This window comes from Salvelinus namaycush, chromosome 26, assembly GCF_016432855.1.
Source record: "Salvelinus namaycush isolate Seneca chromosome 26, SaNama_1.0, whole genome shotgun sequence".
Lineage (NCBI taxonomy): Eukaryota > Metazoa > Chordata > Actinopteri > Salmoniformes > Salmonidae > Salvelinus > Salvelinus namaycush.
The window spans coordinates 28,505,559-28,530,740 of record NC_052332.1 but is presented as its reverse complement, the minus strand read 5'-3'; the positions used below and the strand labels follow the sequence as shown (position 1 = coordinate 28,530,740).

At 41.9% G+C, this 25,182-nt stretch overlaps 4 protein-coding genes across 5 annotated transcripts; 1 reads left to right on the top strand and 3 right to left on the bottom strand.

The window, feature by feature from the left end:
• Nucleotides 1-9,183: 9,183 nt before the first annotated feature.
• Nucleotides 9,184-14,501, bottom strand: LOC120021037 (transmembrane protein 151B). The gene is made up of 2 exons (XM_038964690.1): nt 14,448-14,501; nt 9,184-10,848 (listed from the first exon to the last, which is right to left on the bottom strand). Exons 1-2 carry the CDS (start codon nt 14,499-14,501, stop codon nt 9,184-9,186), a joined length of 1,719 nt encoding a protein of 572 aa, XP_038820618.1.
• A 1,093-nt stretch (nt 14,502-15,594) lies between these two features.
• Nucleotides 15,595-19,844, bottom strand: LOC120021343 (cofilin-2-like). Of its 2 annotated transcripts, XM_038965054.1 has the most exons (5): nt 19,735-19,844; nt 17,114-17,267; nt 16,957-17,035; nt 16,760-16,836; nt 15,595-16,653 (listed from the first exon to the last, which is right to left on the bottom strand). In XM_038965054.1, exons 1-5 carry the CDS (start codon nt 19,735-19,737, stop codon nt 16,541-16,543), a joined length of 426 nt encoding a protein of 141 aa, XP_038820982.1. In that variant the 5' UTR covers nt 19,738-19,844; the 3' UTR covers nt 15,595-16,540. The 2 variants fall into 2 exon arrangements, with proteins under 2 accessions (XP_038820982.1, XP_038820981.1); XM_038965053.1 differs by having other exon boundaries at nt 16,957-17,267.
• A 1,484-nt stretch (nt 19,845-21,328) lies between these two features.
• On the top strand, nt 21,329-22,671 carry tmem223 (transmembrane protein 223). Its single transcript, XM_038965218.1, has 2 exons — nt 21,329-22,056; nt 22,156-22,671. The coding sequence occupies exons 1-2, from the start codon at nt 21,435-21,437 to the stop codon at nt 22,452-22,454; spliced, it is 921 nt and encodes a 306-aa protein (XP_038821146.1). The 5' UTR covers nt 21,329-21,434; the 3' UTR covers nt 22,455-22,671.
• A 1,292-nt stretch (nt 22,672-23,963) lies between these two features.
• Nucleotides 23,964-24,563, bottom strand: LOC120021215 (coiled-coil domain-containing protein 85B-like). Its single transcript, XM_038964876.1, has one exon. The coding sequence runs from the start codon at nt 24,561-24,563 to the stop codon at nt 23,964-23,966; it is 600 nt and encodes a 199-aa protein (XP_038820804.1).
• Nucleotides 24,564-25,182: the final 619 nt, after the last annotated feature.

The window sequence follows — 25,182 nt, the reverse complement described above, 5'->3', positions numbered from 1 at the left end:
ATCATCAGTGTAATGGAGTAGTGCACAGACCTACTGATTTGTGTGGATGGGTATACAGGCCTATTCAGGGCTCTGGTTATATGGTTACAGGTTACACAGCGCCCTTATGTGGTATTTTGTCTCATATATTCAATTGAGGTTTACAATTTTTTTAAATGCGTTAATGTATACATTTTTGCAAAAAAAAGTTGGAGCTCGCATTCAAGTGTCCATTGTAAAAGTTAAACAAGCTTGGAACGGAGTGCATTGTCCGGGTGCTAGGGTGTCCTTGATGGGTATCATAGGATGGGTTTGCAGAGGTTCGTGATGGCGTTGCCGAGGCTGCTCGTTTTGTAGCTCGTACTTTACGCAGGCTGTTTCATCTGTGGAATAACGTTTGCTGACTCACTGACAATCACCCAGGTATGAACGCATTCATGATTGAAATGTCTGATCTTTCAACTGCATATGGGACATTCTAAACTTGACAACACTTATGAACCACCTTGATAGCATTATTTTTTTTTATCCCGTTATAACTTTGAACAAAATAAAATATTGGAAACATTTCCACATTCATACAGTTGAAGTCGGAAGTTTACATACACTTAGGTTGGAGTCATTAAAACAGTTTTTTCAACCACTCCACAAATTTCTTGTTAACAAACTATAGTTTTGGCAAGTCGGTTAGGACATCTACTTTGTGAATGACACAAGTAATTTTTCCAACAATTGTTTACAGACAGATTATTTCACATATAATTCACTGTATCACAATTCCAGTGGGTCAGAAGTTGACTGTGCCTTTAAACAGCTTGGGAAATTCCAGAAAATTATGTCATGGCTTTAGAAGCTCCTGATAGGCTAATTGACATAATTTGAGTCAATTGGAGGTGTACCTGTGGATGTATTTCAAAGCCTACCTTCAAACTCAATGCCTCTTTGATTGACATCATGGGAAAATCAAAAGAAATCAGCCAAGACCTCAGAAAAAAATTTGTAGACCTCCACAGGTCTGGTTCATCCTTGGGAGCAATTTCCAAACGCCTGAAGGTACCACGTTCATCTGTACAAACAATAGTACCCAAGTATAAACACCATGAGACCACGCAGCCGTCATACCGCTCAGGAAGGAGGCGCGTACTGTCTTCTAGAGATGAACACACTTTGGTGCGAAAAGTGCAAATCAATACCAGAACAACAGCAAAGGACCTTGTGAAGATGCTGGAGGAAACAGGTACAAAAGTATATATATCCACAGTAAAACGAGTCCTATATCGACATAACCTGAAAGGCCGCTCAGCAAGGAAGAAGCCACTGCTCCAAAACAGCCATAAAAAAGCAAGACTACGTTTTGCAACTGCACATGGGGATAAAGATCATACTTTCGGGAGAAATGTCCTCTGGTCTGATGAAACAAAAATAGAACTGTTTGGCCATAACGACCATCATTATGTTGGAGGAAAAATGGGGAAGCTTGCAAGCCCGAAGAACACCATCCCAACCGTGAAGCACGGGGGTGGCAGCATGAGGAAGGAGAAATGATGTGGATATATTGAAGCAACATCTCAAGACATCAGTCAGGAAGTTAAAGCTTGGTCGCAAATGGGTCTTCCAAATGGACAATGAGCCCAAGCAAACTTTCAAAGTTGTGGCAAAATGGCTTAAGGACAACAACGTGAAGGTATTGGAGTGGCTAGCACAAAGCTCTGACTTCAATCCTATAGAACATTTGTGGGCAGAACTGAAAAAGTGTGTGCGAGCAAGGAGGCCTACAAACCTGACTCAGTTACACCAGCTCTGTTAGGAGGAATGGGCCAAAATTCACCCAACTTATTGTGGGAAGCTTGTGGAAGGCTACCTGAAACATTTGATCCAAGTTAAACAATTTAAAGGCAATGCTACCAAATACTAATTGAGTGTATGTAAGCTTCCGACCCACTGGGAATGTGATGAAAGAAATAAAAGCTTAAATAAATCATTCTCTCTACTATTATTCTGACATTTCACATTCTTAAAATAAAGTGGTGATCCTAACTGACCTAAAACAGGGAATTGTTACTGGGATTAAATGTCAGGAATTATCAAAAACTGAGTTTAAATGTATTTGGCGAGGTGTATGTAAACTTCCGACTGCAACTATAGCCTGATAGGCTATTGTCTGCTGCCACACTACTTTCACTCTCAAATGGACACAAGGCTACTAGTGGACAGCTGCTGGGTATTGAGACTACTGAATATGTTTTTATCACCCTCTCAACAATGGGTTAAACTTTTGGGTGCTACATCCAATAGTTTAGTAAGATTTTATCAGATTTTCAATAACTTTTCTCCCAGACAGTATTATGTTGTATTTTCCTGCTTTTTTTCTCAGAGTTTATAACACAACCCAAAACATGGGGACTAACCATAGGAGCAAATAATGAGAATATCAATTAAATCAGTAGAGATCATCATGTGACTTTTTAATTCAGGGAATACATTATTTGATGTCTTAGTTGACTTCACCTAAATGCACCATTGACAGTGCAATAGATTAGGCTACCATTTCCATATGTAACCGATGTGAAATGGCTAGCTAGGTAGCGGTGGTGCGCGCTAGCAGTCTTTCAGTCGGTGACGTCACTTGCTCTGAAACCTTGAAGTAGTGGTTCCCCTTGCTCTGTAAGGGCCGCGGCCTTTGTGGAGCGATGGGTAACGACGCTTCGTGGGTAACTGTTGTTGATGATGTGTGCAGAGGGTCCCTGGTTCGCGCGAGGGGACGCCATAAAGTTATACTGTTACACATACAGATGACAATGCCTGTTTGAATTTAAATGTGTTGAGAAAAATGTGTTCTACATTCATAGATCTTCCTGTTGTCACATGGCCCAGTGGCACCATAAGATAATCAATCATCTAATGTCCTAAAAGAATATAACTGTTCATTTGTGCACATGAATGAAAGAATGGAATTTCTAAAGCATTTCATTAAAGTTGAATTAGGCTCCCTATCCAGGCCAGGAGATAGTGAGGTCCGTGTGTGACAGACTATGTAGCTTTAGGTTGTGGAACATGCATACAATTATTTAAATTGCATACTGTAGAATAAACTATATAGTTTTACTGAATGCATCTGTAAAATGTGTATCTCATTCAGGGCCACTTTACAGGCCAGTGCATTCTTTATGGGACTGTTGAGTACAACACATTTGGCCTGGTCCTGGAGAGCCCCAGCCATCTCTCCCTCCGCTACTTTGTGTAAGCCATCTCTGTATCTGTGGCAATCTACTGGTTCTACACCAGCTGTGTGGAAGAGAAGGTCAAGAGGTGAGAGGTTCAACTGTATGGCCCAGCAATTGTGTCAGTAATATCAATTTCCATGCCCAAATAGTGTGGCATCAACAGAAATGATTTGTTTGTTGTTGATTTGATTTTGACTGTATTTCTTTACCTAGCTCCTATCCTGCATCCCCAGGGAAAGACTGTGGCTGAATGTCACTCTGGGCATGTGTGTGAAGATATTGTTCTTACTGGCGGTGTCAGGGACCGCCTCTTTCTGTCTGCCCTTCAAAACGTGCCCTCCATAACCAGGTGAGATGGCTGCCTTGTTTTTCCATCTTCTCCCATATCACCTCTGTGCTCAGTGCCCTCTTGTCTCTCATACTGTATATGAAATGTGAAATATTTTATGCTGTTCTTTTATATCTGGAGGACTTCTTTAATTTCAGTCGTGATGAAGCAGACCATAAAACCTGAGTCAGTCCCTTCGATGGGAATCAGTTCTACACAGGCGTGTATAATGCAGAGAGGTCTGCCCTGACACTATCCATATCATGATGACACATCAAAACGCTGTTGCCTTATTAGACCACAGATACTTTTTTATAGCCCTTGTATTGACATTTTTATTTAAAGCCATATTGTATTCTTCATCTGTCCTCTATTTCTTTGTCTTTCCCAGAAGTCTGTGTGGGTGAACTTCTTCTTCTGGGTGCTGATCGTGGCGGGGGTGTTTGTCCAGAAACATCAGGGGTCAGGGTCAGAATGGAGCACGTCTGAAACAGAACTCTTCTTCCACCGACCTGTCTGACCCCACTGACCTAACCTATAGCCCGATGGGTGCCATTATGTGTCTTTGGATCCAGTTCCCTGCATGCAAGAACCTATTATTGGCCCAAGATCAAATAACAGGGGCTTGTAAAACAGGATGTTTCGGTCATCAATGGGGCAACCTAACTACAACATGTTTTCACTATGGAATAGTGGGAAGTACAATTAACTTTGGAAGTAACCTCTTCCATTTTTGTATACTTAAATCAATTAGTTACACAATTCAGTCCCTTCCTGATATATAGGATGATCTGTTCAAATTATACTGTACTGATATGTACGTCTGTGAAAGACAAAACATTTCCTGTGAAGTGTATCGTCTACATTTATTTATATATATATTATATATATATATATAAATAAATGTAGAAGATACACTTCAGATACACATATATATATACACATTTAAAACAATTATTGTCATAATCTTTATTTGATTATTATTAATTAAGTACAGATCATTACTAGTTATGTTCTAGTATTGAATGAGTTACAATTTTACATTTTATGAAAAAAAAGTTTGCAATTGAAAAATTCAATCCATCACAACCTTTATAAATGGCATTAACTACAGTCTTCAGGCCCAACCACTTCATAATTCTGTGCCTCCTCTCACCATCCATCCATCCATCCCTCTCCTCTCTGCCCTTTTCTTCAAGCACTCTCTCCATCTTTTACAATTGCTTGCTGAGTTTGCGAGCTTGTCTTTCTTTTGTTTCAATGGGGCCTTGGTGTCCAGGAGCTGCTCCAGCTGCCTGCGTATGTTGGATATGTCTAGCTGAGGTGACCTCACAGGGGCCAGCTGGGTGCTCTGCACCTTGCATTGGGTCCTAAGCCGTGCTGCCTCCACCAACAGGATCTCCATGTTCCTCACAACAGAATCCACCTACTCCTGAGACATTTTATGGACTGGGGGAAAGTGAAATATTACAGGACAAATGGGGCACAAAACGCACACTAGTCTGGAATTTACATCAAGAAGAGCATAAAACATCTGACATGGATTTGCACTGAGGTGTACCCTAGTGAATCAACACTATCTTAAAACCACTTGATAAGATATTAGCCACCCTCCTGTAAATGTTAATAAAGACTGAAATGTTCATGGTGGCAGCATCAGTCTGATTCATCGGCCCCTGAGACAACTGCAAGTAGCTGTCATGACGTTGGCCTGGGAGTAGGTTTATGACAGTCATAAATACCTCTTCCCCCCTTTTTCCTCTCTCTACCCTACTGATGTGACATTAGAAAACCCCTTGGTTAACATAGAGATTCTGGGAACATCAGAAGGTGGGGGGAAATGAACTATATTCTGGTAATCCGACCAATTGAACATATGCGGTGGTACTTAATGAATATGATGTCAGTTCGGTTGTCATCTGATACATTCTCATCAATGATAGAATGACAAACTCTACAGTGGAAAGTCTACACATCAGAGTTATCGGATTCACATGGAATTGTTGTTCAATTTAAATGTTTGAATATGAAATTATTCGTGATGGGATGAAATGTGATTTTAGCTTCTAAAATGTGAGAATTGGGTTTTCATGAGTGAATTAGGCCCAACTCAGTGGCCCACGTGAAGAGACATAGGTTGTAAATTATGAAACACACCCCTTTTCTCCCTCCACTATATAAGCCCTTGACGAAAATGTAACCTCCTGTTCCGAGGATGTGAGGACGACGGTCCATACGTTAAAAGGACTAACCTGTCAACTACAGAACTAAGCCAACCTCAGCATGAGCTTTGGTTGCGAATGGTATGAACTTTGAACTCTTATTCACTACAGAAGTGATACGTCCTAGCCGTTGAGTTAGCAACAGCAGCTGCAAACGTAAATTAGGATAGGACAGACAGAGTATCCCGTCTACCACACAACGACGTTACTACAACGTATCCAATTTACCAGCAGAGACATTCTTCAAAGGACTCGGTTGGGCAACACGGCCTTCCATCTACCACCAACCTACCGAAGCGCAGCTCAGAGTAAATATTTATTGCATTTTCCTTTTCCAAATGGGCGGTAATTTAGAATGCATAAGATACTGTATTTACGAAAGCACAGCTTCGCCCTTTGTTCCTCAGTCTTCCCGCTCTTTCACTCAAACCCAGACCCTTTTCTTTTGTGTGACCAGCTGTTATATCTGTTCCGCCTGCTAGGGACGTTTTCCTTTATGACATAATTTGTAATCAAGGTATGATTCATTCTGTGTATATGTAATTCTGTGTGATTAGTTAGGTATGTAGTAAATAAATAATTAAACCCAATTTTGTATTGCTGATTCAACTTGTTAGCCAGGGTTCGTGAAGATAACCAAGAATTTACAACTTTCAGATGAGACTGAAATAAGGTGACGATTAATATTGACTGCTATTGATGTAAAATATTACTAGGTCTTTAAGAGTTTATTCGGAAGATAACAGCTCTATAAATATTATTTCGTGGTGCCCCGACTCTCTAGTTAATTACATTTACATGATTAGCTCAATCGGGTAATATTAATTACGGAGAAAGGATTTTATAGAATAGCATGTCATATCACTTAATCCGGCATAGCCAAAGACACGACATAGCTTACCATGGAGCTTATCGCTCACCTACAGTGCTATCAACAACAGGCAACACATTTTCACCACTCAGGAACTTTCTGAACCACAAAATGACATATATTGTTTTACATCTATGTCTCCATAATGGAAGCCAACAAGTAATTTGTGGATAACACATTGTATGTGACAATATAACATAATATTTCAGTGTAACTACCTGCAGATATTGGATTATAATTACATTGTGGTTACCAACGTTCTTGCATAACTGCATAGTACAACATTTTGCTGTAAGTGTTTAAACATTTTGCTCTGATTTATGCAAACTCCTAATAGTGTATGTCTACAGACATTTCTTGGAAGGTCCACTTACCACAGTGAGAAACGTTTCACATCTGCAAATGGAACGTGCTGCAGCAGTTTCTTCTCTCCTCTTCACTCAAATGTTGTTTTTTACTTCTACTTAACAATTACTGGTAGATTCCCATGCAGTTGATGTGCAGACTCTCATTTGTCATATGAAATGTGACGGGTGCTTAGCCCTTTAAAACCAGCTTAGGGTAGGAGGGAGGGAGAGTGAGACTTTGCTTGCATGCAGACAGACATGCATGGATGTACTGAGAACCAAAACCAACACTTCTAATTCTTTACAAAATGATTTTATGAATCTGGTTACAATATGTAGTTACAAGAACACTGGTAACAACAACGTGACCTAACAGTTATAGGCCTAATGCAATTTCAAACAGTTACTGTACTTGACACTCAACAATTTGAATTTGTATTGGTAACACATTAGATACAACAGAATGGGAACATACAGGAGTCTTTTCAAGATAGGGTGTGGTTTTAAAGTGTTGGTGGGACAAGTCACCATGTCAATACCTTCATACAGTACTTATGAATGTTAACATGGCCATTATTTCAAAAGTAGGTCCACATTCACATCCATGGATCTTTTTACTGTTATTAAGATGGTCTATTTGTGCTTAATAATGTGCACCTACTATGACATGTGGATATGCTGATGTATAGAAGTGTAAGTCCTGACATGCTGTTTCGCCTGGCTGTCAGTCTTTGTATGGGCGTGTCTTTCTGCAATTCTGTGAAGTTGTGTTTGAGCTAAATATGCTGTGCGTTATGTCAACTATGTGCTGTTTGCATGTTGTTTGATTATCTACATAAAGGCAGATAATACATTTCTTGAAATAAATATTGTGTTATGAATTTTGCTCTAATTCCTAATTGCAAGACCCTTTTTGGCTTTGATCCCAAGGCTTCCGAGCATCGATCACATCCTAATGGCATCAGTTGAGTGAGAGGTGGGGGGAGTGTATATATGTACTCTACTGCATTATATCCATACTTGACCATGATGTATAACTACAACAGTGGGCAGAACTGAGACATGGGGAGAACCCCTTTAGAATCGTGGTTAAGGCCAAATTGCTAAGAGTCATTTTGGATGAATAAAGGGGTTAATCTTACAAACATAAAATGGGACAATTGCTCTCTCCATAACTCTATCTTATCATATTCCATCTCCTGTTCCCCATATCCATGTTAGGTTTGAAAAGCGAGTGTCTTTCTCCACATTCCTGTTGTCTGTGAGGGGGCAAATGCATGTTTTTGGCTGACAGGGAGTCACAAGGTTGAGCAACAAGGACATGCCTTTTTAAGGCCTTGTGGGTCATACACAAACAATCCTTTGTGTTAATGTATACCGTTCTGCATTTTTATAAAATCATAAAGTTTCTCATAAAGTAGCTAGATTTTTAGCAACTACTGCATCTCTGCTCAAAAATACCCATATGGGCACTTAACTCTTAAAACTTTATTCACTATATCTGTGATGTCATATCGTGGACAATATTGTTGGCCGCTTGGATCTGCATTATCTCTAGAGGAAGGTGAGTAGATGACATAAGCCGCATCACCTCAGTGCCTTGATCAAATTTATTATTTGTTTTACATCTAAAAGTAATATAAAATCAGATTACTATCGTGTCTTTGTGCAATGGTAATATTTTTTAGATTTCATTGGCGTGAGAGTTCTGCTCCACTTCCACCTGGGAGTTATGTAAGTTTACACAATATACAGTGCCCCTTGAATTAATCTAATAGCTTGGTGGACTACTACTACTACTCCTGATGTTAAGCGCTAACTCAGCAGCTCATTGATACATCCATACATTCATGAACATACATTTCATACATTGATGAACAATGATACAAAGCGATTGTTGTTCATTGTGGACAATGGGATACACATATCACACACTCTTAAGCAAGAGCAACTACATAATTGTAATTTAATCTACCGTGACACAATAGTTTGGTTTCCCTACACATTTTGCAGTAGTCCTTTGTCGCAGGTCTGGAAACTAGGATTTTTCCATTTGTTTTCTTGCCTCTCTTCTTTCCAATCCTTTCCATATCTCCACTTCTTTTTCTTCCTTCCCTATTTTCCTCTCCTCTGCCCTCCTCTCATTAATTTCTTGCATCATCCTGAGCAGATTTCCTTATCTACTCTCCATCACCCTAGCCAATCATAGTGACTATCCTGCGTCAAGGTCCTCCCCTCCATGGCAGCTCTCCTCACCATGGACGATCAACACAGGCAAGTGGAGAGCTTCCTGATAAGCTGGTGGTCTCTCTGTCACACAGGGCACTCCCTGCATGATCTCAGTCCTCACTCTCTCTAGTTCCTGCTCTCTATCCTCCTCTAGCTGCAGACTATTCTCATCCTCTTCAAATCCTTCTCCCTCCAGGACCCCTCTGCTCTCTTCGTTAGCCCGGCGGAGGCCCAGTCCCAGAAACCCACCACCTTCATCCCCTCTACTCCCCATCCCTGCACCAAGGCTCCGGGAGTGAAACAGGCAGGCCTGCCGCACCGTGTGCAAACGGCCAAGAGAGAATCCACTGCGGCTGAGGGCAAGCCTTCCTCCTCCCATCCTTCCCACTGTCCCATATGTCAAAGAGCCCGCCCCCATCGCCACGTTCCCCCTGACTCGCGAGGGGAGCGAGGAGCTGCTGGTGGACCTGCGACAGCGGGGGCAGCTCTGGAGGACGTAGCTAGAGTTCCGCCTCATAGGGACACGCGTTGCCCTGGTAAACGCAGAGGGCGAAGATGTTGTGTTGTTGGTGTTCAGATCCATCAGCAATGCCTCGGAGTAACTGGGCACCATCTGCTGGTTGCAGCGAATGTGCCACTCCAGTTCAGTGATGTCTACCGTGTTGACCCTCGATATGACACGTAATCTGGGGCCACCGCGTTGCCCATTCTCCTGGCCTGAGCGGTAGTTGCCCATCTCAGTGCTGTCATTGTCATGGACTTCCTCGTTCTCACCAAACAGCTTCTCCACATGATAGTGGACATATGCCGTACGGTACTCTGACACCACACGTAGTGGCCAGGACAACATCAGGGCTGAGATCAGCCAATACATGCGCCGACGAGAGAACCAGGGCGGCCATGCCGGGTCAGGAAAGGCCAGCATGTGCTCACGGAAGTCCACGTTCTTCAGATGCATGCCCTCCCGTGCCTCCATGTAGTCATCCAGACCCTCGTTCTCTGCGAAGAAGCGTGCGCGCTGAGTGAGGTAGGCAGCCTCGGCATGGGCACTGGCAAAGCTGAAACACTTGGTGAAACGAAGGCGTACGGCCGGGTGCTCCAGAAGGCCAAGAAGCTCCTTGGATACGTCCTTGACACCATGTCGGGTATAGTCAAATTCAGAGCTGGCTGTGTGTGTGTTGACCCGCTCATGGTACACCTGTGTGGTGGTGTAAGCGTCACCATTGCGGTATCGAGTCACCTGCCGTGTCCGTCTCACATAGTGATAGCTGATGGCCTTCCACCAGATACAGGGCATGGCCTGCTGCAGCCTCTGGACCCTGTTGTACACCTTGCTGATCCTGACCCGGGCCAGAGAGGATGTTTTAGAGAAGCAGTGCCAGCACTCCACCAGGTAGACCAGGTACAGCATGATCAGGAAGGCCACCGGGATGTAGACGTAGCCGTTGGAGCAGGGGCTGTCATGGTAGAGGCGGGCGCGGCCGCCGTAGTAGAGGCCGTGTTCATCGGCAGCCATGACAGTGACGCGGTAAAAAGAGCACCATCCCAGTGTGGCGAAACAGCCGAACATCAGCAGCGTGAGGAGCAGGCACTTCCAATGGGACTCTCGGCATAGGGACCCGGGAAGGGACTGTTTACAGGGACGCTGCTACAGGGGGGAAGGGATAAGAGACAAGGTAAAGCAGATGATGGGGGGGTGGAGGATCAGGCACAAATACAAGTGGAAATTTGGTTAACATTTTATAAATGGGAGTAAGGTAGCAGGGTTTGAGTGATGGGATCAGGAGCTTGAAATTTGGGTAAAGGGAGTGATGTGTGGGTGGACAGGACGTTGGATAAATTATTGTTTAAGTGGTGGGGATGGGGTTTTAACAATAATAAAACATCACGCATAATGGAACGTATGAGGTGTGATAAAAAGGAGAGGAACAGGATTGAAGGACATACAACAGGAGGCAGAAAGACAAGGAAAGGAAAGGGTGTTAAAACTGGATTTTTCTGCAAGAAACAGAAACAGAAAAAAACAGAACATATATTAAGTGTATTCCATAAGAATAGAGACGATTGGGCATCAATCACACCATGCCATGGCCTTAATGTCAAAACAACATTAATAAACATCAATGTTGTCTCCTCTCTTGCTCCCCTTTTCTTCCAGAGATGGAACATTCCAGTCTCTGGAGGCATGAACACATTTCCTGGCAGAGTGAAACCAAAACCATGAAGCCCATTTTAAACACTTGGTTTTAGTGGGCACTGGAAGAGGTTGATGCTTTTAGACCTCATCAAGAGAGAAAGAGAGTGCATTCAGCTCTCTGTTGCCAGTGGAAGTTAATGGTACTGTGGCCATCCCTGCTTCCCATAGGGAGATGCACATGGACAGGGTCACTCTTGGCCACACAGAGCATAGAAAAAGAACCCCCCCCCCAAAAAAAAAGATAGATAAGAGGTGGGCCTGTGTCCACAAAGAGTCTCATAATGAATAAGATTATATGGACAGATACTAGATCAGCCCTTCTATTCTGAGATGCTTTGTGGATACGGGCCCTGAGATCAGAGTATTTGTCTATCTGCTTTGCTTTTGATGTAGTCAAATGGGCCTCTCACAGCCATGACAGTGACCTTGCAGGGAAGGTTTGTTTTGCTAAAAGGCAGGCTGCTGTCCAAACGGTAGCTGTGAGGAGGTGTGTTCCTGTTGGCAGAGGTTCCGGGGTTTAATTGTGCTTGCATTACAAGGACAAGGGAGCACGCTGAGTCAAAAGGGAGAGACCATTTAAGTTCACCGTAAACCTAGAGCCAAGTGCCTCAATTGCTAATTTATTACATTTGTGTGTGTCTATATTAATGATGATGGGCTAACTCTGTACTCATCCCCCACTTAAAGGCCATTAGAGAGGAAGAGATGAAGAGAAAGAGAGGTATGGGTAGTTTACTAGGAGCATCATGTTTCTTCCCTCCCACTTGATCGCTTTTCTTCCCACTCCATATTGACATTAGCACTGTAAAACTACTTTGGGTGTAAAACTGTTGCTGAAAGAAGAATGGAAAAAAACTGCTTCAGTTTCACACACAGTAGAACATTTGTTTTTGCTCCTTCTTACTGTCATAAGGACAAGTGCCAGCAGCATACCACCCTGCATAACACTGCTGGCTTGCTTCTGAAGCTAAGCAGGGTTGGTCCTGGTCAGTCCCTGGATGGGAGACCAGATGCTGCTGGAAGTGGTGTTGGAGGGCCAGTAGGAGGCACTCTTTCCTCTGGTCTAAACAAAGATCCCAATGCCCCAGGGCAGTGATTGGGGACACTGCTCTGTGTAGGGTGCTGTCTTTCGGATGGGACGTTAAACGGGTGTCCTGACTCTCTGAGGTCATTAAAGATCCAATGGCACTTGTCGTAAGAGTAGGGGTGTTAACCCCGGTGTCCTGGCTAAATTCCCAATCTGGCCCTCAACCATTACGGTCACCTAATAATCCCCAGTTTACAATTGGCTCATTCATCCTGTAACTATTCCCCAGGTCGTTGCTGCAAATGAGAACGTGTTCTCAGTCAACTTACCTGGTAAAATAACGGATAAATAAATAAAAGGACAAAATATTTAAACTATCAACTATCAGAGCAAGTTGCCAAAATGAATAATGGTACAGGGAAGATGAAAAAAGGAGGGGGACAGAGTAAAGGAGTGTATTTTTGTTATAGAAACAAATCCAACTAAATGTAACATATTCTGATGCAACAACAGACAGAGAGAGGGATAGTGTGTTTAAGTAGATATATAAAGAGCATTTCAGTCTTACTCAACCAGTGTTAATTATTTATCAAGCCTAAGAACTACCGGTCTGAGAGACAGTTTTATCGGGAATGCCTCTCACATTAGAGGCAGGCGGAAACATAATGTGAGTTTGTGTGTGTATAAATTCAAGTAGGTCAGCAAGTCCTTACTACATAAGAGTACAATTATTCTCAAAGTATGTGGAAGAAATCTGACCATTGATGGCTGCAAACACAACAACAACAGCAGCTCTATGTGGGTTGACCCAACCAGGTTTTCTTCAACCAGTGTCCAAACTGTAATGATACTACAGACCTCCCTCTCTTCTTTGTTTTTGTGTGTGTAGGAGCCCGTCTTCCACTGTCTTACCTTCACTTTGAGATGAAGGGCAAAGCAGAGGAAGAGAGAAAGTAGAGATGGCAGGCTTACAGTTCTGCCTGCACATTTGTCTTACTTCTCTCAAACCCCACAACATTCAAGGGAACACAGAGGCCGCCCAAGTAGAAAAGCAACCTCAGAAATAAACATTAACACACACAGAGGTGTGCTGATTTTGCCTGACAGGACACACAGACATCATTATGTGCACATATCAACCACGCTCATGGGAAAATAGGGCATTATGACATGTAACTTATGTAAATAGGCTGACTTTACACTAGATATGGTTGTGTCATTATAATACAAACATAAAAACTCAATAGTGCTCGCCCAATCGGTCTCTCTTCTTTTTATTGATCTCTCTGTAACATAAGAGCTGAGGTTACAGCTCAGCAACTGAGGACTCTGTAACATAAGAGTCCTTGGACGTTTAGGCTACTACTCAAGACAGAACAGTGATCTTAGACTATAATGTAGCCTGATGCTGTACAGTTCATTCTAATAAGTAATCCCCAAAGAAGATGTCTCCTAATCATGAGGAATTATTTAATAATTCATGTTGTTATCATGTCAGTAATTGTATGTGGCATTCATATCTCAGCCCAGGCAAATAGATCAGCGGGAGCTAAATCGTTCACCTCCAGTTCGACTGCAATGCAGTTGCGTCCGTCCATTAGTGAGGGGTGACTTCTAGTAACCTTGTAGTATACACGCACTAAAAAAATACGTGACTGGTCTCTCGTAGCCTATTGTAAAGACCAGCGTTCCTCTGATCAAACTCGGACGCACCAGAGATGCAGAGTTATGTTTGTGCTCAACATGTTGGTTAGTGAGTGGATAACTGAGTGAGCTCCTCTGGTTACAGAAGAGTGAAAACGGAGGTTGAGTAACCTATTAGCTTGAGCTCACCATGCAGTGCAGATCTAAATATATGGATAACATCCTTGCAATCGCACATTCTATATGGGTATTAACGACATTGTCATTTTATTAGCCTGTATATAGTAGCCTAGGCCATTCAGTAGCAGCCAAAACAACAATTACGCACGCGCGCACTTACCCCCCCACCCCCCAAACAACCTAGCCAATGCTCTACTACCTCTTCTCTTCTGCCCCCGTTCAGTAAGGGCGCTTCTCCGGTCACCGCAGGCATTCTTTCGTTCCTCAAAAGCTACGATTTGACCGTGAGCATCGGGATCTATCCGAGACTCCCACGATCAGGGGGTCCAGTGTCCGGACCGCCCCGCATGACAACTCAAGCCCCATGTCTGAATTCAATTCTCCGAAAGCAAACGTCTTCGAGTATCAAGTATTCCTCTTGCCAGGTTATTAACACAGCTCCTAGCATTGCCCCAACGGATAGATTCGATCCTGTCCTGAGGTTCTTGTCACACGACGACCGCGGGACATGGCAAAAACCCGTTTCATGTGTAGTTTCTCGGGTGTCCGTTAAGTCACCGTATGTTGGTTTATTGCTAATGTATTGCTGTTATCTACTTATCTACAGTAGCTCCAGGCTCCAACATGGACCATCCAGCGGGGAAGATAGATGAGGAAATAGTGTACGTTAAATCACAACCGAGACATCACGTTATTATTTGGTAGGCTACCTCCTGACGATGCAGCTATGGTCTGTCAAGTGCGATAGCACGCTATTTATCCGTAGGCGTAAATAGATCATCCCACCATTCAGAAATTATGATTGGCAGATAATTTCGTTCACCCTCCTCGCGCATTTGGTCATGTGTTTATTCCCGTTTTCACCTGCACATTTAATCGTCGACGGTTAGAGCTGACGTCACCGAGTAGGGACATAAACGCGCACCATTTTCTGAAAGGCCTACATTTGAATAGTTGCCGTGGCAATATTGTAGTCATTTAACTCCCGATATACGTTCTGTGAGCAAATCCTGCTTCTTCAGTCTGATGAGCCTTGCACATCTCCCACGTTTCACAACCAACTAGTTCCATGGCAAGGGTCTACGTGCAGAAATGGGACAGAACCAAGAAAGTGTGGATCTGACACTTATGCTGAAAATTGTATGCCCGTGCGCTTTGCCTCCACTTAGCTGTGGCTATATTGTGCTGTCAAATGTAAAATATGCACATTATGAATAGGCTAATAAGTGTTAGTATACTTATTTATCTACAAACATGCTATATCATTTTTTTTTTTTAAAGTAATATATAAAGGCATGCAGGAATGGACAATTAACCATAGGAAAAAATGCAAAAGCCAACGCTAGTAAATGTAAGTGCATTTTCTTTATTTAGACATAAGGAGACAAACACCCACAATATATCCATCCACACTTTACCTTCTCTCATAGGCTTCTTCCAACTGGAGCAACCAACATTACTACATACACCTGACTCCATCTTGTTAAACGCTCAACCAATTTATGTTTAAGCTGTTCTGAAATTTCATCAAGAAAAAAGGAATGCATTTTTGTACACTGCAATTGTTTGCTGAAAGGTCTTGGAAATAATAACTTCCTGGAATAATGTTACATTTTTAAATTCTACTTGTACGGGAAGCATGTTGGAAAATAAACCTAGTTTTAACTACTGATATGCTAAAGAACAACAAATTTGTCAATAGAGGAATTACCATCAAATAACTTAGGTGCGAACAAAGTGCATAAATTGACAAGTTTACCCACAACGACTGCATTGTTGGGAACAAGTATTTTTGCTGCACCACTATGACACCTGCTAAACTGTTTGTGTGACCAATAAACTTAGATTTTCACTCAAGTTTCTCTTTGCTCTGCCTGATCCATACACCATCATACAAGAGACATACCCAGTCCTCATCTGCTTAAAAAATATCATCCTTAATGATTTCATTATGTAAACCACATTTTGTTCTTCATTAGTTTGGAAATTGCAAGGACAATCTTGGAAATGTTGACGCAAATCTTCATCTATTTTGTCATAATCCTTCATCACAAATTGAGACTTGTCTATGTTTGTTCTTCATTGTGAGAAGTGGAATGATAACCACAATTTTAAACCATGAAATAGCATACTTGATCTTTCTCCCCACAACAAGATACCCTCCACCCCATCTTATTTGTACTCTAAACCCCCCTCACCCAATTCCTCCTCATTCTGGAATGAACAGCCATACCCCCGGGACTTAAATTCTGTTTTTTTCTTTCCCTGTAGGCCTCAGTTGACAGAGTGGATTTATACAGGCCCACCTTCAAGGGTGACCACTGATGAGCCTCCAAGCTTCTCTGCTAAAGTGCGCCGATCTTTGATGTCCTCCAAACCATTAACTTGCCATTCATGCTTGATACCTAGAAATGAGCAAAGTGGTCAAATGTGAGAAAAATTAAACAAATGAAAGCACCCTAATCATCGTCACAGTTAGATTTTTTTTTCAACCTAAAAAGTTAAGCTCACCTGTGAATTTCTTCTTAATGGCATCCTTTGAGCTGGCATAGATCATTTTGCTCTTCAGTGGAGCACCTTCTGGGGCCCTGAGATACAAAGGAAACAGAATATTACCAAAATATTCTGTCTTTAGATAAGCAAAATTTACTAGTTGTAATCATCAAATTAAATCGACTTAAACCCAGTGCTTAACAGTTGACACTCACCAGAAGATGAAGACAAGGTCCTCCTTCTTGGTCTCCTTGGTCTCATAGGTTGCGTCATAGAGGGCGTAGCGACAGTCATCTGCAGGCAGCATTTTGACAAAGTGCAGGTAAGGGTCTGCGATGGTGGTACCCACATCACCGGTCAGAATCTCTTTACCTGCTTCAAGGACAATGTGCTTCTTGTCCTCGCTCAGACAGAACAGCACTGCCTTCTTCCTCTTCTTCTTCTCATCCTCATTCGCCTGGGCCTTACGGACCTTCATCTCATTGAAGACTGTAATAACTTCATCAGTCACTGTCACCCCAGAGGCCTAAGAGGAGAAAAACAGTTGAATGCATCATGTACCCAAGAGGTAAGAGGTCAATGAATGAGATCTCTCAGCTTTGGTCTGTATGTTTGGACTGAAGTTTAAAACAGTTTGCAGGGCTTTAAATGGCTTGTTTTTCCAGACTAAACGATTGCTGATATCTTCAGCCCCGTCGACGAATCATTAAGCAAACACTGTTAGTGGGCACACTGGGATAAGGATGTTGATAAATCACTATGATCATTTCACACTTGCACTGTTCAGAGCAGTTGACTTTACAGTTTAAAGAAAACATTTGGAACAATTGTTAGGCAGGTCAGTCCTTGAATTATTGAAATACAAGTAAGGATGGTGAATGCCAAAAGTATTCAAATTTTTTCCTCAAAGTTGCAAAACACGAGCCACAAGTCAAACAAACAAAAAACTCAGAGGGTTGTTTCAGAACAAAAGATACCTATTCAACAAGCAAACAGCGAAAGACAGCAGAGGGTGCAGTTACTGTTCCTGAAATCAATACCTTGGACAACCTGACTAAGTGAAACATACCCTACATTTTCACAATCATCCAATTACATTCCAAAACAATCTCTAAAAAGAGCCAAGGAAAACTTTGAAAAGAGAATATTCATCTCAAGAAAATACATTTCAGTTCCATTTCCAGTGGTTTTAAGATGATTTGGTTGCTGGCAGCTAACTAGCTAGAATGTTGTTATAACCCAGGTGGAAAACAAGACACTTCACTAAGACCATATATAGGGTGTCCAATCAAAAACATATTTTGACCAATGGATAAAATGTTATGTAGATAATCCTCTGAAACAACCAATGTTCCAAACCTCATGTATCTTGTCATAATCCATTCAAAATGTATTGAGAGTTATTACCCTTACAGGATGGTCAAAATTATGGCAACTAAATCAATGGAGGCCAGAGAAAAAAAAGTGGTAATAAATCAGGGGGGAAAAGCATCGTGCTAGCCAGACTAGATGCTGAGTGAGAATTAAGGCTACCTGACAGGTTTACCATTGAACTCGTTATCTTTCTTTAAAAAATAAGAGGTAAGATAGATATCGATTGAAACATTTTAGTATACACTGTACATATTAACGCGAAGTTCCTGTATTTTTCGAAGACTTCTCGAAAAACGTATCTCCGAAATGTCAGAGCACTGCGCGTACCCGAAATCATTTTACATTTAATTCAGCTAGTGTCATGCCAATTTTTATTTTTCTATTTGCATCCAACCACAAACTGGTCAAAAGTTTTCGCGATAAAGCTGCACCTCTGTAAACAGAGCTCGGTGCTTTTAATCTGATGCACTTATGTTAATTATATGTTAGAGAAATACCCCACTGAACGATTCAGAACATGAAGAATGACATTTTTCTTGATAAATGTATTTTATAACATAAGGAAGTGAAATGTCATCACCCAGAGTGGGTGGACACCCTGGCATATGAAACAGGATGTCCACTAGCAAACAAACAGTGTGTTTGCATTGGGAAGTTGTTGCACTTCCTCTTCCCTAAAGCAGTGGTTACAGCGCTTGGTACATTCACTCATGGTGGGTGTGCTGAAGCAGAAACTCATACTCAGTGTTATAAACACACTGGCGTGCCGTTGTCAGCGCAAGTCAAGGGAGAAGGAAATTGTGTCAGGGTTCGATGCCATGGCTTCCTAGTTTGATGGAGCTGCTAACCAATTCTCAATAATCATTCTCAATTGTCGTCGAAATTGTTAAAGTGAACATACGCAGTCAACAATAAGATGCCATTGAACAAAATCCATTGACATAGTCCACGAACATTGCCAGGTAGCTAGCAAGCTTTGACGGCACACTTCCTTGTACTTGCAGTAAGGGTGGGGTCGGCTGAAACGGGAGGTAACGTTAGCTACCGGTACTAGCTAGCTGGCAGTAAATGTTAGCGGGTGAGGCGTTAGACGAGTGTCGGATAGGCTAGCATCGTCTTACTCAAACATATTATTGTCACGTTAAAGCAAATGTCAATTCCAATCAACACCAATGGTGGATAGCGTACCGTTCGTTTGCTAACATAACTGTGCCATCTGAAGTCATCTAGCTAACTACGTATACTAAAGCTAGTTAGCTGGCTAGCCATCCGGTTCGCAAGAGGCCTAGTTAGCTTAGCTAATACTAGTGATACTGTTAGGTCATGGTTGAGAGGAAATGCCGAGGGGCCAGGTGAAACCTAGTTAACTCTGACCATGAATGACAAATGGCGGTTTAGTTAAATGCTAATTGTTGAAGCAGGTTAAACAGTTAGCTACCAAATGTGGGCTGTTAGCTAGCAAGGTGGCCAATGTTCATCGATTGTAAAACTATGGTGGGGAAATAAATAACTTAATTTTATGATCAGCGGGCCAAGTAGCTAACTACCAATCCCCAATACAATGGGTTGTATATGTATGATAACAAAATTAGTTATTTGAACCATAAAAGTAACGTTACCATGGTTGGGTCTTTCGTGTATCAGCGTCTGAGTCGAAAATGAAATGTTCGTTCTTCTTGTTGAGCTCACACTAGACCGGCGGACACGCGCCTGACGGGCATCAGAAAAAAGGGAGCAAGTGTCAACCCAAAGTATCATGGGAAATGTATTTTCAATATAACCCTCCCCCGAACACAATCACAGTATGCACTTGAACGACGTTCAGTAGGCTAAACTACAGATCTAGACTGTAACACTCAATGTTCATATTGAATAACGTTATAGAAGAAAACTGAGCTTTATAGCTACGTCTCTAGACTATATTAAGAACATACTTTTTTTAATCCCTAATGATTTATATGGTGAAAAGAAAAGTTTGCGCGCATTAAATCAGCTTTTAAAAAGTATGTCCAATCCAGCTTGTCTCTCACAATCAATTCACTGTATGCATTTTTGACAGACATAGGGACTGACGTGTCTCTCTCTCCGATACATCAGTCATTCATTCGAACCGAGAAGGTTGGCTAAACTTACTTCCAAATAAGGAAACGAACGGCAGTAGGGCCTATGCGCGCCTCGTGCACACCCTGCGGTTCGCGGCATCTATATCTCCATATATGGCCATTAGGGCATTTCGTTCTAATCTAGACCAAGACAGACGAGTATTTGCTGTGCAATATAAACGACAGACTCAAACCAGAGCAAAGCGAGTAAAAAAAGAGGAAGAGAGAGAGAGAGGGAGGATAAACTACTAGGTGAAATACCACAGTGTGCCATCACACCAGCAAGAAAATTGCAACAAGTGAAGCACAAACACCTTTGTAAATACAGCCCATATTTATTTTCCCTTTTGTACATTGTTACACTATAAATAGCCATATTATAACATTTGAAATGTCTCTATTATTTTTTTAAACTTTTGTGAGTGTAATCTTTACTGTTTAGTTCGGATTGTTTATTTCACTATTGTTTATTATCGATTTTACTTTCTTTGACAACGTGAACACGTTTCCCATGCGGATAATGGCTTTTTTAATTGACTTGAGAGAGGGCGAGAGAGAGTGAGAAGGAGAGTGACTACGGGGAGGTGTTCATTCGTTGTCTTATTTATAGCACCACCAGTTTTTCCACACATCCATACATTGGACTAGTCTACTGAGTGAGATGAGCAAGACTATAGCTTTGTGACACATTTTCTGTGGATAAAATTAAGGGATGATAATTGTAGCTATATAACACAATACATTCTCTTAAATTCGCTGTGTTCATATATAAGATTGTTCACGACATAGACCTGATATATTAGGCCTGATATGGCCTAATTTACCAGTAGGCCTAGCGATGAGACCGCTATCAGAGACGGAAGAGAAAGCGATACATCTCAGTCCATTTTTTCTGTCTCTTAAATACAGTCAATGAACTAAGTAGACCAGACCCAGCAGCTATTGCATTGGTGTAAATAGGAGAACCACCCCTTCAGTAGACCGGAACTGTGACATTTTTTTCAATGGTAAACGGCCTGAGTAAGACATCTTTATGTATCCACCATCTTTGAAGCTATCACGCTTGCTTGCCTTGGCGTTACTTTTTGTGCCACTGCAGTCTCCGTAGACATCTAAACATGGCGGCGTCCTACAAACGAGTTATGTAGCTTGTGTCCAGCTATGTTCTGATTGTAAAAAAAATCCAAGGGTTCCATAAAAAACTGACAGTAAGAAAAATGGGATTTCACTATTTGTTAAGCGGTATATCGAAGTGTTGGTCTAGTCTTGCACGTCATCGATTATCAAACGTTTCGCGATTGCGGAACCTTAGCGAAGTGACACCGAGAGCGATTTTGAGCCGTCCATCACATACACCTTCACCATCGTCGACATGCACTGGCATGAGCAATGGCCACCTATATAGCCGTATAAGAGTAGCATACAGTTTGGGGAGAGAGGGTGCTATATGGGCAACAGATACGTTGTGTTTTGGTGTGTTATCAATCCGCTCAAGAGTGAACACACAAAAACGGTACTTTCATGTTATGAAGAAACTGCACCAACAGGTGCCTCTTTCCCGCCCTCTTTCTACATCGACAGCAGTTGCAAAAGACGTGATTCTGTTTGAGCACGACCGAACAAGGTTCTTTCGCCTCTTAGCAGTCTTCTGTGGTGGTCAGTTTCTTTTCTGGACATACCTGGCCCACTTCGCCTTTACTGGTCTTCGAGACACTGGTGGAAGTGGTTCTGGTGGGAGACATGTCTCCACTACTGGCTTGGCAGGATTTTGGAGTTTCGATATGAACCTGGGATCTAATGCTTGGAGATATGGATTCACACTGGCATGCCTTGTTATTGGTATGTGTCAGAATTGATTGTGCAGAAGACTGGCAGTATTATAAATTGAGGCACCTATACCTGTGTGTGATTGTATTAATACTTTTCTCTCTCTCTTAGGTGGAGGGATCATGGGACTTGGTGCTCTGTTCTGCCGGCGTTCTGTCAGCCAGGTGATTCTACATAAGGGGGGTGGGATGGTCACTGTGTTGACACAGTCACCCCTGGGACCAAACAAGGGACAGAGAATTACTGTACCCTTGTCACAAGTGGCCTGTTACGCCCACAGACAAGAGTCTCCTACTTTCATTCCCCTCAGGGTGAAAGATCACAAGTTCTACTTTCTTTTGGACCGAGAAGGCACACTGAATAATCCCCAACTGTTTGATGTTACAGTTGGGGCATATCGATCATTCTAGGTGTGTCAAGATAACAGAATGTGACTTGTCCCCCATTGTCAATGCAACAGTGTGTCAGTACATAGGGGTTGATTGGAATGAATTCAACAATCTGTTGGCTAAAGTTCTAAACATAAACCATTGATTAAGTTTGCTAAATTTTTGTTGGCTTTTTGAAATTAATTTGACAACAAATAAGATATGGATATTAATAAAAAACTGTGTGGATATAAAACAATTACATGTTTCCAGTGCATTGAAGTGGATCATTTTCAACACTATTCACTACCTCCAAACCAAAAATACACATTTTCAGTCAGTATTTTTACTCTGGAATGAAGATTGTTGTAACTGTAACTAAAATCTGCATCTGATAGTAGATGATCTTAGCAAAAAGGTGTGCTGGGTCCACACTCAAAAATATATCGCAAATATATTGCATAAAGGCTTTGCAGCCTTATTCAGTGTGTAGATGATCTTAAAAGGCATACATACTTGGCTATGAGTTTGAGTTAAAGATTAGTTTGAGATAACATTAGATAATCTCTCCTGGCTCAGTTCCCCACATACCCCCTCACTGAGACCGGGTGGAGTGACTAGTTGTCCTCAATCACCATTGAGATTGAGGAGTTACTGTAGTTGCCCCCATCTCCCTTTTGAGTGCAATCTCCACTCCACATTGTTTACTCCACTTCCAACAGCTGTCACTGAACATACTGAATGATTTACAAATAATAATGAGTAGTTATTTATGATGCATGGTAATTTGTAGATCAAACAGTCGGAAGTCACCTGCAGTGTCGGCTACAATGTTGAACAAGCCCAATATCCTGCATGTATTGGCCTAGACCTTGCTCCTGAAGTTGATCCTGGATCAATAATGAATTCCTCCTTCATCCACTTCATCCTAAGAAAGTCTTACAACTGGGAGACTGGGAGTTGGGTTTTTCAAAACATCACCATCATGCATTATTGCTTCTAATCTACCCAAATAGGGGTCATGTAAAAACAACAAGCTGTTACAGATCATTATTGTCATCTTTTAAACAAAACAGTGTAAAAACATGAGGGTTTTCACAATTACAATAAAGTTTTGGACAATTCGTTTTTTTTAAATTACAAATACTATGACATGCTATAAGGGGCACAGACACGACTTAGAAAAGGCTCACCAGCTCAAAGGATAGGATAGATAATGCTTTGATATTCAGAGAGAAAAGTGATATTGAATGAATGGAGGGAAAATAAACACTATTTGTGTGAAGAACAATATGACAAAACTGCAAGGGAAAATTGAACATGTAAAACAGTTCGAGATAAAGCATTCCCGTGTCGGATGTACAGTATGTTGCTTATTTCAGCACCATGGTCAGCTCCCGTCATATTGAATGCGCGATAAGAACGTGGCCTGTGATATTTTGCTAGAAATCTATAACATAGCATAAAAACGACCCATTCCCCTTTTATGAGACCTGAGGTGACATTAACAACATATTTTATATTTGATAGAAGAAGTTTGTTGGTACCATCTCATTCATCGGGAGAACAGACTAGAAGAGGATCTGGACTACCGATGCTCCCAGCGCTGGAACTTCCATCTCCAAAGTCCCGGGCCACAAAATACTGTAAACTCAACTCGGACGACCCGCCAGGACTGGAATCACCTCTGCTGACACAACCCTCCTCCAGAACAACACACAGTTCCTTGAGATCGAAATTCTCCTTTACCAATCCATCTTGCACTCGTTCCAAATCAGCTAACTTCTTCAGATGTCCACCCACGTCCTCACGCATCACTTTGGCAGCGTTGTGTCCAAAAAGTTGCCACTCTCGGGAAAGCGTTTTTATTTTCATTCTGTCATCATCCAGGAAACTACATAGTTCTCGCAGTTCTTGGTTCTCCTCCTGAAGCCTATTATTGACTACTTTGAGTTCCCTGATTTCGAGTAAATGCTCCTGCAGTTGTTTATTAACCTCTTTAATTAACCGCCCTCGCTGTATAAGGGCTGTCATCTTGTTGGCCTCCTCTTGGCGTAACCTGGCCACGATGTCTTTTTTGGAGAATGACATCAAATCCTCGTCGGACATTTTAGAGAGCTCTCGCTTGTCAATCTCGCTGTTGCTGCACATTTTGTGTCATTTACTGTAGGCTTGGCGTCATGCGAGTGCGGCTCAACGACTATGCATGGAAAATATGGCAATTTGCAAAAAAATAAACAGTAATAAAATAGGTAATGCTTACAAAATTATGATTTAAATTGTGAAGCCCTGATCCTCAACGCTACCGAGTATGTCTTGCAAAACAAGCCTTTGCCCACATTGCCTCTGTCATTGTAATTTTCACGATACGAAGTGAAACGAGCGTTTTATGTAGCGTTTTATGCAATTTGTATCGATGCCTCTTCTAAAGCGCGTAATAAAATGGCTCTTAAAAATGGCCAGTTAAGAAGAACATAATTCGTCACCAGTAGGCTAATGTTGATGTAAAAATACACTGTATTTTCTCACTTTCGCCAGGGTGGCGCTCAAGTCCAGTCCACAGAAAGATAAACGCGCAGTAATATTTGGACAGAGGAAACAATGCGCATACAGATTTGTGGAACAAACCAGCTCAAGTCACCTAAGAAATATATCCGTACTCAAGAGAGTGTTTAGTTTAGGCAAATATAATGGAACAACTATAAATATTGGCCTAGACCGCCTTCTTAGCCCACTACCTTATCTCCCATGCAGTAGACACTCCCACCGT

What these genes read in the sequence shown, in the direction of transcription:
- LOC120021037 (XM_038964690.1), bottom strand. Translation starts at nt 14,501, where the DNA reads ATGCCTGCGGTGACCGGAGAAGCGCCCTTACTGAACGGGGGCAGAAGA. An exon ending in ACGGGGGCAGAAGAGAAGAG is followed by an intron (nt 10,849 to 14,447) that starts GTAGTAGAGCAT and finishes TCCCCCCTGTAG; the next exon opens with CAGCGTCCCTGTAAACAGTC.
- LOC120021343 (XM_038965053.1), bottom strand. An exon ending in GACCTTGTCTTCATCTTCTG is followed by an intron (nt 16,837 to 16,956) that starts GTGAGTGTCAAC and finishes TTTGTATCTCAG; the next exon opens with GGCCCCAGAAGGTGCTCCAC. An exon ending in CATTAAGAAGAAATTCACAG is followed by an intron (nt 16,654 to 16,759) that starts GTGAGCTTAACT and finishes GCTCATTTCTAG; the next exon opens with GTATCAAGCATGAATGGCAA.
- tmem223 (XM_038965218.1), top strand. Translation starts at nt 21,435, where the DNA reads ATGGGATTTCACTATTTGTTAAGCGGTATATCGAAGTGTTGGTCTAGT. An exon ending in ACTGGCATGCCTTGTTATTG is followed by an intron (nt 22,057 to 22,155) that starts GTATGTGTCAGA and finishes TCTCTCTCTTAG; the next exon opens with GTGGAGGGATCATGGGACTT.
- LOC120021215 (XM_038964876.1), bottom strand. Translation starts at nt 24,563, where the DNA reads ATGTGCAGCAACAGCGAGATTGACAAGCGAGAGCTCTCTAAAATGTCC.